This window comes from Crocodylus porosus, unplaced genomic scaffold (assembly GCF_001723895.1).
Source record: "Crocodylus porosus isolate Cpor-Errol unplaced genomic scaffold, CroPor_comp1, whole genome shotgun sequence".
NCBI classification, from domain to species: domain Eukaryota; kingdom Metazoa; phylum Chordata; order Crocodylia; family Crocodylidae; genus Crocodylus; species Crocodylus porosus.
In genome coordinates, this window is record NW_017728947.1 from 100,566,995 (window position 1) to 100,581,112 (window position 14,118).

Consider the following 14,118-nt stretch of genomic DNA (forward strand, 5'->3'; position numbering starts at 1 on the left):
TGGCTGGACTGGGTGGCGGATGGGTCTGGGCAGGGCAGCCATGGGGGTTTCTCCTGACACTTTTTTTTTAAAGCCCTGCATTTACTGGCTCTGTCAGCGGTAATCAGGGCCTCTGAGGGCTCATGGCAGAGTCCCGTGGGGCAGTGGGGGGCAGCAGAGATCGCCCCCTTCCCCTCCCCCCTGCCTGGTGCACACAGGTCAGCCATGGGGGTTTCTCCCATGGCTCCCCCCACTCGGGGAGAGGCAGCCACAGCTGGAGGAGCCATGGGAGAACCTGCAGCCACCCAGCTGTGCCTGTCTCTTCCTGGCCAATCCAAATCTCTGAATCAGTATTGAATCTCTGATTCTGATTTGGCCAAATCAGATGGGAACAGTGATTTGAATCTCTGAATCGAATCACTGTCCTCTAAATTGGCCGAATCCAAATTGAATGCTTCCTTAGTCATGCAGGCCTAATGTTGACTATCGATTGGAATATTGCCTTCTGTTAGCCTATTGCTAATGGATTCTTTGATATTTTTTCCAGGATTTCTCCAGGGATTGAGGTCAAACTGATTGATCTGTCATTCTCTGGATCCTTCTTCCTTCCCTTCTTGTAGGTAGGCACCACATTGGCCCTCTTCCAGTCTTCCGGAGCCTCTGCCGAGCAACACAGATTCTCAGATAGTTTTGCCATGGGTTGTGCAATGATGTTGGCCAATTCTTTTAGCACTCTTGGGTGCAGTTTATCCGGGCCTGCTGACCTGTAGATGTCCAGCCTCTTTAGATGTTTCTTCATGAGATCTTTGCCAACTATTGGTGGATGATCACCCCCACCTTGATCATCCTGTATCCTGTCAAGCAGGGTAGCACCCTTGAACTGGTGGAATACTGACGTGAAGTAATCGTTTAGGAGTTTGGATTTCTCCTGGGTGTCAGTTGACAGCTGTCCCATTTTGTTCATCGGGGTCCAATGTTTCCCTTATTTTTTTTTCTCTGACTTCCTATGTATCAGAAGAAGGACTTTTTATTGTTCTTGTTGCCAGTATGAATTTGGTTTTCACCTTTGCTTTTCTCATCTTCTCCCTACAGGTGAAGGCTATTGCTGTGTTGTTTTTCTTTGTGGTATTTCCCAACTTCCATCTCTTATAAGTTCCTCTTCAATTCCAGGAGGTCCATGACTTTCCCTCTGAGCCAATGGGGGTCTCCCAGCCCTTTTCCTACCTTTCCTGCAGCCTGGAATGGACTACCTTTGTGCTCCAAGGATCATGTCCCTGATGAATGACCACTTGTTTTGGACCCCCGGCCAAATAGGCCCTAACCTGTTCTTTTGCCACTGTTGGCTGCCCACCTCCTCCCCAAACTGTGCTACCCAGTGCAGTAGTCTGGGAGCTGACCTTGCCTGTGAAGACCAAGGTGAAAAAGGCATTGAGCGCTTCAGCCTTTTCTGCATCCTGTGTCTCAAGGTTGCTTCCCCCATTCAGTAAAGGACCTAGCTTTCCCTGATCCTCCTCTTGATACCAACATACATGTAGAAACCCTTCAGTTCCCTTGCTAGCTGCAACTCCAATTGTGCTTTGGCCTTCCTAACTATTCACTATATATTTTCCTATTATTTAAGCAAATGAGGCAGGATTCTTGCAGTCTGACATCTCCTTTGCTGAAAACCCCATATCTGTCAACAGAGCTGGTCCATTCTGCCCTGAATGAAGAAGCAAGGGTGCAGGGAGGCAAGCATGTGGTCATACAGTTAAAGGCACTCCTCCTGTCCCTCCATGGGTTGGCAGTCTACCCTGGTTGTTGTTGCTACACCTCAGGAGCTTGCTACACCTTTGCCCATTGGCGACGCTTGGGGGGTGCATGCGGTTGCGTGTGCACCCCTGAGATTGGCTGTGTACCCCCTGGAAGTGCCAGCTGTGAATCTGGAAGTGCCAGTGGAAGTGCACTTTCAGTTTTGCTGCTGGCTCAGTAATCGGCTGTTGAGAGACCCCTGACTCCCCTCTTCCCCTCCCCTGGTCGGTGATTGGTTGCTGAGGACCCCCCCCCCCCCAATCACCAATCTGGTGCCCCCCCAGACTCAGGAGGCATCTGTTGCCCATGCCTCTGCCTGTACATGGGAGGTGTTAACCTGCAAGCCAACTTCATGGTTGTCTTTATCAACGAGCACAGACACATAAATAGGTATATTTAAACATCTGTAAAGCTCTATCATTTTAAAGTGCTACAACTTTTATATATTTCTACTTTGTTTCACTTGAACCAGAAGTTGAACTGTTGGAACTTTAAACCTGTGTTTTCATTTGTGGTTATACTGGTTTAACTCTGCTAATCTGTTTCATCGGTGTGTTCCCACAGTTATGGGTTTGCCTTGTGCACTTTTGAGGAGTAAGAGTTACTCCTTCTCTGTTAGAACAGTTTAGTGTTGCATCTGCCAGAGTCAGAAGCAGCTTATCCAGTGTCGCCATGGATGTTTTGCCACTCTTCACTAGGAGGAAGTAACCACCCAATCTAATAATTCAGTGTTCGTCTCCAGTTGTGGCAGTTCAGGTACCGCCCTAGCTGTGGTGCAGGCTGAGGCACTTAAGTGCAGCAAGATCTTGTTACATAAGTTCAGCATAAGAGAGAGAAAAGTATAAAATCTGTATTGCTAAATGTTGTGGGGGGGGTTTTCTGGGTCCCCTAAACAGCTTAGGTCAGAGATGAGTAACATTATCTAATTGCAACAGGGTGTTTTATGGTTTTGTTTTCTTGGGGCTATTGTTTGAACTGATAAGGACAGAGTTTAGAAATGAACTGTGTTTAGAAACCAGCCAAGCATATGAAGTAGCATCATACTGCCACCGCTGTATAATTTCATGGGTTTATGTTGTCTTTTGGAGGAAGAGAAAGGGAAAATTGAAATAGTACACTGTGGAAAGTGGGCAGGGGTGATTGCACTGTGATGAGTTGACATGCTAGAATTATTTTGTAGTCCTTCAGCTGTTATTAGGAAGGACATTAATCACAAACACTTCATACCAATTAGATTGTGATGCAACACTCTAAGAATAGTGCAAATTGGCTTCTTTTAATTATTCAAACATTTAAATTCTATCTGTATTCAGTACTCTGAATACTGCTTTTGTCTCTGAGCAAGCCCATATGGCAGCTTGTAGAATCATAGAAAATTAGGGTTAGAAAGGACCTCAGGAGGTCATTTAGGTCCAACCTCCTGCTCAAAGTAGGACCATCCCCAACTAGATCATCCAGCCAAAGCTTTGTCTAGCTGGGTCTTAAAAACCTCCGAGTATGGAGATTCCACAGTCTCTCTGGGTAACCTGTTCCAGTGTTTTACTACCCTCCTAGTGAGAAAATTCTTCCTAATATCTAACCTAAACTTCCCTTGCTGCAACTTGAGACTGTCGCTCCTTGTTCTGTTATCCGCCACCACTGAGAACAGTCCTGCTCCGTCCTCTTTGGAACCACCCTTCAGGTAGTTGAAGGCTGCTATTAAATCCCCTCTCAGTCTTCTCTTCTCCAGACTCAATATGCCCAGTTCCCTCAGCTTCTTCTCATAAGGCATGTGCCCCAGCCCCCGAACCATTTTGTTACCCACCACTGTACTCTCTCCAGTTTGTCTACATCTTTTCTGTAGTGGGGGGCCCCAGGCTGGCTGTAGTACTCCAGATGTGGCCTCACCAGTGCTGAATAATCGCTTCCCTTGACCTGCTGGACACTCTCCAACGTAGCTCAGTGTGCCATTAGTTTTCTTTGCAACAAGGGCACACTGTTGCCTCATATTCAGCTCATTGTCCACTGCAACCCCCAGGTCCTTTTCTGCAGAGCTGCTGCCCAGCCAGTCAGCCCCCGGCCTGTACTGGTGCATGGGATTGTTCTGTCCTAAGTGCTGGACTTTGTACTTGTCCTTGTTGAACCTCGTGAGATTGTGTTCTTGCTGGTTGCCCTTTGTTGTGTAGAAAGAGATACTTCAGGAATTGACAGAATGCTTTGAGTATAGATCTATATTAGACACACTACACTATTGTGGGTTTCTAGCCGAGGCATTGATCTGCTGTTCCTACTGCTAAGTAATTTTATTCTTTTTTTTTTTTTTTTTCCTGTTTCAACCTCTTTTGTCTCAAGGACAAAGCATGCATTTTTAAAATCTGGTCAGATTTGCTCATTATTTTGCCCTCCTGCTTCTAAAGAAAAAAAACGTTTTTTTTAAATAGAATTATTTTGCTTTTGCCCATAAGAAATCTTTCTAATTTCTTAGTGAAAATAAATACTGAGCATGTGTGATTCCCTTTCCCTGTTTTGTTGAAAGGTAAATTTATCTGAAATCCAGCACGTAAAGGCATTAAAAAAACATAATCCTATTCTGTAGGTAGCTTCAAAGGGCAGGGACGGTGTTGATGTCTGGTGTTTAGGCTCTGGGGCAGATCCTGCCAGGGCTTGATGTGGAGACCCTGAAGTAACTGAATAATTTTGATATCCCCAAGGATTTGTTCACCCTTTCCTTGACTCTAGAAAGTGTTTGCTGAATTGCTGTTTTTTCCCCCTTCAGGGTACATACCAAGGAGAGTGTGGGGGCTGAATATGTTGAAAAATACAGACAACTGGAGGAGCAAGAATTGGTTGCAGTTGGTAAAGAACAGCATCTCCGTGGCCCAGGTGAAAAAATGCCCTTCCCCTTTTCTAATTCTAATATTTAAAACTAAACAAAAATATTAACTGTAATGTCTGTGTATGTATTGATGGTTCTGTATTTTTTCTGTCTTGTTTAAAGATGGACTGTTATTAACAAGTGAAGAATTGCGTGTGTATGTGTACGTACATGCGATGTAATGCATTTTATGGTGATGATGTATCTTTTATTTAGAATTTAAAATACTCATTTGTGTAAAAAGATTTCTCTCTCTCTCTCTCTCTCCCTCTCTCTTCTGATGGTTTTATTGTTGCCAGAATAGAAATGGGTAATGTGGATTGTTTCTTTTGTTCTGGGTTGCTACATTCCACTCTACTGTACTCTATTTTGGAAAGTGTGTGTGAATGTCTCTCTTCTGAGTGTTGTTAGAGGGAAATTGGATTGAACCTCTTTCCCAGTATTTCTTGTAAAAGCAGTATAGCGGTGACTAGGTTGTCATGACAGCTCAGCCTCAAACTATACTGTGCTACAGTTAACTTCCAAACAAGTTACTGTAGAGGGGCCTTTCTTATGGAGTTACTCTGTACTCCTTGTTCTTTTATGTCTTTCAGTGACTAAAGTAGGAAGGCTTGAGCTGGCTCTGCTTCATAAAACTGCTGCCAAAATACTTACTTAACTTTAGAAAACCCAATTATCCAATGATGCATTATAGGAATTGTGTACTCGTTACGTATTTATAGTCATTATGAAAATACCTTTTAATGTTATTCTTTACTCCCTAATATCTTATATAAATTAGGGAGAAATTTTGCAATGAAAGCAGTAGAAGATGTACTGTAATCTTACAGGATTGGCCTTTAAATTAGTCGTCTTAATAAAATCCCGTTTCTTCTATTGTTTTTTAAAAAATTTTCTTGCCTTCCCTTGGTGTTTATATTCCTAAGGATATTGTTGTTATCTCTCAGTTGTCACTTACTACAACAGCATATTTAATTACTACAATGAAGATAAACAACAAACCCATAAAATATCATAACAGGTGCTCTATTGTTATTTCTCTGGTAGCTGTTTTCTCCTATCCCTTTTCTTGCTTTTTGCCCCTGTAATGCTGTTAGAGTTTAGTTAATCAGGAAGTTGCTGCTTCCTGTGTTGCTGTCCACCTCCTGTGATCAGTTCTGTGCTCCCAGCGATGTGTAGTATTAGCTGAAAGGAGCTAAACAGACTGAATAGTGTTGTGACTAGAAGGTATCTACTAATATTCTGGAACAAAACAGCAGAATACTGGTGAGACTTGTAGCATGAACCAGTTCAGCGTATTTCAGATATTTCGTCATTACTACCACCATCATATAAACAGATGCAGAATTCTCATAGTTGGGTAGTATTCAAAGAAAAAACAGTGAGCATGAGAATTGTATGTTTACGGTATTTTCACACACAGAACACATTTCCAAATAAGGGCCTTGTTGCATGTTAATTTTAGGCAGCTCTTGGAGCTCTTAACCCCTAGATTGTCCACACATTAGTACCTGAAGCTAGTTTGAAGCAAACATTAGGTGGCTTAAAGTTAAGCCACACCAGGGAAGGTTCATTTCTGATCTGTTACCCAATTAATGTTCTGTTAATGTGTGCCTGCTCCCCACAGATGAACTGCCCAAGTTGCAGTCCTCCAGCATTCCAGCCCCTCCAGAAGCTCTATAACCCGGTCCTCCCCAACCTGAGGCTGGAGGCATTCGCCTCGAGTCCATCTGGCATCCCAGTGGGGAAGTCCCGGTCCCTGCACAAGAAAACGGAGGTGAAGAATTGGTTAAAGAGGTCCGCTTTCTCCTCTGGTGCAACCGCCAGTTTGCTCAGCGTACCTTGCAGGGGCCCCACGTTACCCGGTGCCTTCTTCATCCTGCCTATGTATTTGAAAAAGGACTTTTCATTATCTTTGATCTTGGACGCTAGTCCTAGCTCTATGTCTGCCTTAGCTTTCCTGACAGCCCCCCTATAGGCCCAAGCAGAGGAGGTATACTCCTTTTTGGAGGTAGCTTTTTAATTGGCTCTGCTTTTTGTCTAAGTACTCCAGCCCCAGATCCAGCCATTCAGGTGGTAAATAATCATTGGGATAGAGATGGAAACTGAAGGTTTTGCATTTGTTGGCGTTTGGAATTTGCCATGTGACTTCATAGGGAAAGTAGTTATACTCTTTCCTTATGGAATCTGTAACTTAGTGTCCACTGTCACTGGGTGACGAGCGGATGTCATTTTTATAGCTTAGACAAGTAGATTAGAATTCTCTTGCCTGTGGAAGTTCCTTCAACGGGAGGAAATTTCCTAGTTGCAGTTGTTCTTAACCTTTTTTGAGTCAAGCCACCCGTCCATAACTTTTTCTGAATTTTGCAGCTCCCCATTTCAAGAATTTACTTATTATCCCATGGCACTCTTAAAAGGATCTCACTGCCCCCAGTGATTCTAAAGCACCACGATGGAGGACCCCACTGCTCTATTCATTTTTGGTGGTTTAGCTATTAGTTATTATCTTGCTAAACATAATGAAAACAGAAAATATTCCCAGAACTACAAGCTGTTCATACAAATGCACAATATTTGGAGGAAGCTAGTGGAGGTTTTGGCTCAAATACTCGTGGTTTGACATACGACACACTTAATCTTCTGCAGTGGTGCAGTAGCTATGCAACTTATTAGAGGTGCACCAACACGTTGATCTGATATCGGATTGGTACTGATATAAAGAAAATTGTCTGCATCAGAAATTTGCCTAATGTGGCTGATAATTTCGCAGATAAATACCTGTGCATGCGCGCAGCTGCAGTGCAGCGGGAGCTGCCCCCACCCTCCTTGTACCCTCCCCCCCAACAAGCTGCTTGTGGCTCTGTCCTGCGCCCTGCCCCACCGAGGCTGGACAGCACCCCAGCCCCAGTGCCTCCCTCACTGCAGGGGCCGTGATCTGCCCCCTGCTCCTCCACGCCCTTTCCCTTCTCCCTCCCCCTCAACAGACTTACCAGCTGGACACTGTTCTTCAAGATGCTGGGCTGGTATTGGAAATTGGATCAGTATTGACAGATATGCTCCTTAAAAATCGGCTATCGGTATTGGCCCCACAAATCTCTATTAGTACACCCCTACAATTTACAGTGTGCACTTGTGAAGCGTGTGTGTGTGTGTGTATCTTAGTTAATATGGCGTATATCTGCCCTGCCTCCTGCCTGACTTTAGACTAACATTAATCTTTTGTATTGTTGACATGGTCCCTCAAGGTGACCTTTCATAACAGAATCACAGAAAATTAAGATTGGAAGGGACATCAGGAAAATTAAAAAAAAAAATTTAGAAAATTAATATTTATCTGCCCTGGGCTGCCTGTCATGCAGCCCTCGATGGCTTGCTAAAACTCAGTAATTGGCCCTCTGCCCAAAAAATTTGCCTGCCCCGGTCTACTGTAACCCCCAGTTCCTTTTCTGCAGAGCTGCTGCTTAGTAGCTTTTCAAATCGGTGTAGTTACATGTTCTATTTTCCTACAGATTAGGTGTGTTTAGTTGCTTTGGACACTTTTTCATGGGTGTTATTTAAAAAAAAAATCACTGTAATTTTTGACAAGTGACTTTATACTTGTTCCCTCTGAAGATCCTGGCCAGAGCCTTAGCTGTGCTGGCGCTCAAGTCAGTGCAGTGGAGGAATAAAGCTGGTTGGCAATAATGCTTTCAGCCACTTTTGCTTGCTGGTCATTTCTAGTGATGCTGAGGGCAGCTCTTGCCTCTGGGATATTTTGGAGCTGCCTCAGAGTTTCTCAGATTTCCACCTGGCAGGAAACCTAATCAAGAATCATTTGATACATGCAGATGATCAGAATATAGTGTGTGTATGTATGAGAGAGATCCCCAACGCGCTACCCATGTGGGTGGAGTACTAGAAGATTTCTGGTAAAGGCAGGCAGAAGAAGCCAAATATCTGATTTTTCTATGTATGGTAGAAAGAATAATGTTATACTTCTGTTCTGGCAGTCTCCCTTGTTGTCAACGGAGCATTCCAAACATGTCTTTATCTAGTTGAATTAATTTTGTTAATATCTGGCACATCCTTGCATTATTAATACAGTAGGACTAGGAATGAAAAGAGTGGATGTTTGACTGTACAAATTTTGTATCAGAGCTAAATGCATGTGAGGAATTTGTTGTTACTGCACCAGATGGCACTTACGCTCACCAGAAAGGCTTCCAGAAGTTATTCTTGCTAGCAAAAATGGGACTCACATGGACCCAACCCTCTCGCTGTTCCAGAAGCCTCTGGGATGTAGAACTATGTAAGGGAGAACCTCCCAAGTGGCTTAAGCGGTAGGAATACCTGTTGGGGTGAGTACAGCTCGCACTGATGTCCCTGTTCTTCCAGGTGACCAGAGTCACCTGTCCGTATGGCCCCTGGCACTGGTCCTGGGAATGTGGGAGGGGCTGGGGGATAAGCATCTCCTGGGTGCTCAATCAGGGCAGTGTGTGCTGATTGGAGTCTGGGGGTAGCTGGCCATTGCAGGGGCTACCAGAAGGTGGGGGCAGGAATAGGAATCCTGGCAGAAGAGCAGCCATCTCACCGCTTCTCCATGGGACGCTGGGGCCGGTGCAGGGTGCTAGATGAGGGGAGGAGCAAGCACTTCCTTACACAGGAGCTGGTTGCTTCAGCACCCTTAAAGATCTTTTAGGACCCCAGTTGAGAGTCACTGAGTGGGACTGACTTGTGTGCAAGTGACTGCAACAGATTGAAATTCCCATTGTCAGCTTTATTACTTGAACAAAGGAAATCCTTGCCATGGTGAAATTCCATGGCACCCCTCTTCATTTCTGATGGCACACTTTTGTGCTGTGCCACGCTGGTTGGGAAATACTGGTGTAGCTCCAGCTACCAGATAGCATTATTTAATCCTTTCCCCCCTTTTTATAAAGCTTGATAGTTCCTTGTTGTTAAAATAACTACAACCTGTATTATGCTCTTCAAGTCTCTCCTTTAATTTTGAATTTGGATTTCCATACTTGTCTTTACTACTTAGAAAATGCTGGTTTTTGTTTTTTATTTTTGTTTTTGTTTTACAGTATTGCTTGTGCTTTGATTATATTGGTGGGAATCCTGTTAAATAGATGAGAATGCTACATTATTTTAGCAAGAACAATTTAAATACCCGAAGCATTCTGGAAAAATTTGAGATTTCTTCTAGCATTGGTTCAGTCATGTACAGCTACTGATGTCTCAATAGTGACATCTATGAATGTGCCGGAGGGAAGCCAGTCATCCTCTGTGCATCATGTCATTGTGACAGGATGCTATATGTAAGATTTTCCTGGCTAAATATAGTTAGTCTTGACCAAAAGCCTTTTAAAAAGGGCAACATTAATATTGGTTAAGGTCTATTTTGTTATGCAGTTCTGTCTTTTCCATGTTTTGTTGATACTAACCACAATACTGTGGAGTAATTGTTTGTAACTATTGCTGTCTCTGTCTTGCACAAGATAGGGGTTTCTAAGCATCCTGTCACATAATGGGAAGAATTTGTTTCCAAGGGATTCCTAAAAACTGCTGTGAACAGAAGTATCTAGCAAAGCTATTCTGTGCTGCTATTTTTTATAAGTCGGTGGTACTGTGTAGCACCCAAAAGTCTTTAACAGGATTGGGTCTTTGTGTGATGCTTTACTGTACCACTGGAAAACGTGACATGTGCCTTGGAGAGCTCGCTTAAACTACTGCGTGAAAGGATTCACAGTAGTTATCAGTGTTTGTTCACAGCTTATTTTTCTTTGCTTCCTTTTTTAAAAGGAATCTGTCCTCCACTTCAAAACGCCATTTTAAAAAGGGGCTGTTTGACATAGAACAATAACTTGAGACTTAAGTTTTACTATAATAAAATCTATTTTTTGACAAATGATGAAGTCACCATCCTTTTGGTGTCAAGGGAGAGTTACCATTGATGTTATTAGGACTGGCTTTTGGCTTGTAATGTCTTATTTCTTCAAAATCATCTACCTGCATGGTTTTTTACCCGCGCTTTGTTTCCTTGTGCTCCACACCTGCCCTAGTCGTGCCTGGGCACTGCATTCAAAGTTTCAAGACTTTTTGTTATTTTCCCCGACATTTCTTTGGTAATTATGCCTGCAAACAAATATAGATGCCTTTTCAGATTGGTGTATCTGCCATAAAACTGTATGGTTTACTTAGTGATCCTTCTCATACACTGCTACAAGAAGGCTGTTCAGTATCGAGTCTTTATGCCCAGGACATGGTTGAAGGCCTTTTGATTTTATGTCACTAGTGTTTTGTTGGCACGGTGGATTGATTTTAAATCAAGTCGATTTAAATCATGCTTTAAATCACCAAGGGAAAACCCTGATTTAAATCTTTGATTTTTTTTTAAATCAAGTTTCCCACTGATACTTCACATATTTCTTAAACAAAGGTGCAAATCTGATCACTAAAACACGTTAATTTACAACTCAATACAGCATTTTACATCTGTCCTTAAACTTTTTTTAGTTTTCAAATTTGATTAGCAATAACAGACAAGTCATCACAACACTAAACGTATGCTGTCCTTAAAACTTCTCCAGCTAGATCTCATCTTCCCCACTCCCACTGTCATTTTTATTCATAGACTGAAACAGAAATACAAGTTGTCCTGCTTTTTCAACTCTCAGTTGATTTCTTAGCTTTGAGTGAATAATACCAAGCGATACCAAACTGTTTGATTGGTAGGTAAGTCAATGTATGTGAGTGTGACATAGCCATTAGCTGGTTTTTATGAGACTAAGTGTAGGTTTAGCATGTTTGTGATGAGATTTAATTGTAACTTATTTTTTAGACGAGAGAGAGAAATTTAGTATTTTATTGATTATTTTAAAAAAACAACCCCACCCGATTTTAAATAACGTGATTATTTATTTAAATTATTGATTCTTATTCACTTTGTTTGTTGGTAATTTGTGTAAAAACAAGACTCTTTCTTAAGAACTGGTTTGGGCTGATAATTTTAAAGAAAGCAAAATTACTTGTTCCGGCCTAGCTCAGCACAACGGAGGCTTATAGAACTTAGTAAGAGCAGAATACTAAGCCTGTGCTTGGAAACGGGTGGGGTAAGCGAACAGAGTAACAGTTGTATAAAGGGAGATGATACTTCTTCTGTCCTGTTAATATGAACATGTATTAAGTAATTTTGCTAATATTAAAAAATATACAACTCAAGCCTTGATAGGAATGCACCCTACAGATAGGCAGAAGGAAGAACATGGTAGTACATCAGTCTAACTGATTCAGAGAGGCATCTGCTTTTCCTGCTTTGTCAGATGCTGTGATTTGGAGACTTCTGCCAGTTCCCATGCCTCTCTGAACCAGTTAGTCTCCGAGGTGCTCTTTTGCCCTACTTTGTCTGACTTCAGACCATACACTATACTGTACACTATAGATAGTGAATGTTTATAGTGGCTCACATTTTGTGTTTATTTTAACGGTAAGAATTTAACATTTATCCTTTGTTGTTTCAGTGACTCCCTCACCATTTCTGAATGAATCAGGCTGTTTGACTCCTCTACCAGTAACTAAGTATAAATATCCTGATTTGCCTATAGGCAAATATAAAGAAGAGGTAAATTTACTGCTAATCAAACTTTTGCTGCTCATAGACTAAAGTTGCTGACCACTTTTCTTCTAAAAGTAAATTTCTATTGATAATCGAATCTGTAATGAATTTAATTTACAGTCTTCCTAACAGTATTAAAAATACATTTTTCTTTTATTACCGCATATGTATGCGCAAAAAGAGAAATGGATGACAATTTTTTGCCATTTCAAATGAACTTTTTAGAAGTTTTAAATAAGGAAATTATTATAGGCATTTAATACTGTTAAAACAATTGCTTGAAATTTTGTAATATTTTAAAAATATTTTTGTAGTCTTATGAACTTCCTTAATTTTTTTTTTTAATTTCAGATAGTCTCATTGATAGAAAGCAATTCAGTTGTAATTGTTCTTGGAGCAACTGGTAGTGGTAAAAGTACACAACTTCCACAATATATTTTGGATTATTACTCTCATCAGTCTTCCTACTGCAACATTGTTGTTACCCAACCTCGAAAAATTGGTGCCAGTAGCATTGCTAGATGGATTAGCAGAGAACGATCGTGGACACTAGGTGGATTTGTAGGCTATCAGGTACAGTGATGGTTCAAACTGTATGTGGTTTGGAAGTCAGGACAAAATTATTCTAGATAAAAGAAGACTTCTTCACCTTCCTAAACTGTTCTTTCTTCATTCAGAATTTATTTTTCTTACCAGATAGCTCTTCTTCCTTCTCTTCAGTTCTTGATGCCACCTTTCTGCCTACAGTTCACTCTTGGACTATAATATTAATTCTTTTCTAAAGAATGCTCAGGCATAGGCAGGAATAGTGGGAGTACCGTAATGAAGAACTCCAATAAAAAACAGGTAACATGAATTTTTTTCTATAATGCTGAGCATATTGCTTGTGCTTAATTATACAAATTCTACCAGGCAGGAGTCTTTCCCTGTTTCTGTCCAAACATGTAAGCAACTGTTAGTAACATCCTGTTCATCAGCTACTCCTGAACATGTGGACTCTTCCTTCTAGGTATACTCCCAGGCCTTTCTTTCCTACCATTGACTGCTTCACTGTCTGTTTCTGTTTCACATGATTATAACCTCTGTATGTATGGGAGAGTGTCACACATCTACATTTTCTTTAGACTTATGAAATCTTCAGGTAGATGTCATATGTAGCTAGCGGTGATATATTTGGATTAACTGTTTTGTTTTTCCCCCCCCTCCCCCCAATATATTTAGGTTAGTTTAGAGAAAGTAGCAACAAAGGATACAAGATTAATTTACATGACAACTGGAGTACTTCTTCAGAAAATAGTTGGTGCCAAAAGCCTTACGGAATTCACACACATCTTCATAGATGAAGTGAGTTAGCAAAGTTAAAACTTTTTCTGCTTTTATCGTAGCTGTTTCTACTTGGACAACCTGCTGAATTCCATGTGAGCCCTGCCTTGATAAAGTTTGGAAGAGCTTTCATTTAATTAGTACGTTATGGTTACCAGGCCTAGAAATTCTGATCACATTCTAGAGGGCCTTTTTGGATGGAGGAGGTACAATTTTGAATACACATTTTGAACTGAAAGTTTTTTGAGGTGGTACCTCACTCCTTTAGATAGTGATTGTGTGAAGCTGTCAGAATCCAAGAGGTAAGGGTTTCTACCTCTTTGCTAGTAAGGCATTTCTTAGTGTATGATTGTTGCCCTGGGCCCTGGACTGTACTGGGTCTAATTTGAGTCTCCAGTGAACCTTGGTTGGAATCAACAATCAGCTGATTGTCCCTGCTCCATGTTCAATTTAAGCCACCATACAAACCAGCCATAAGAATGTTCTACATTGTAGAATATTTATATGGCTCATTTGCCATTTTATGGTGTATTTGTACCACCCTTGCCATTTATGCTGTGACTAATGAATTGCC

At 41.6% G+C, this 14,118-nt stretch overlaps 1 protein-coding gene across 1 annotated transcript in view; it reads left to right on the forward strand.

Moving 5' to 3' along the window:
• The window catches only part of TDRD9 (tudor domain containing 9), a 138,136-nt gene that overhangs the window by 23,390 nt on the left and 100,628 nt on the right, over positions 1 to 14,118 (forward strand). Inside the window, exons 2-5 of the mRNA XM_019551158.1 lie at positions 4,526 to 4,632; positions 12,127 to 12,227; positions 12,573 to 12,794; positions 13,443 to 13,565. Coding sequence (XP_019406703.1) covers positions 4,526 to 4,632; positions 12,127 to 12,227; positions 12,573 to 12,794; positions 13,443 to 13,565 — 553 coding nt within the window. The remainder of the gene's footprint in view (positions 1 to 4,525; positions 4,633 to 12,126; positions 12,228 to 12,572; positions 12,795 to 13,442; positions 13,566 to 14,118) is intronic.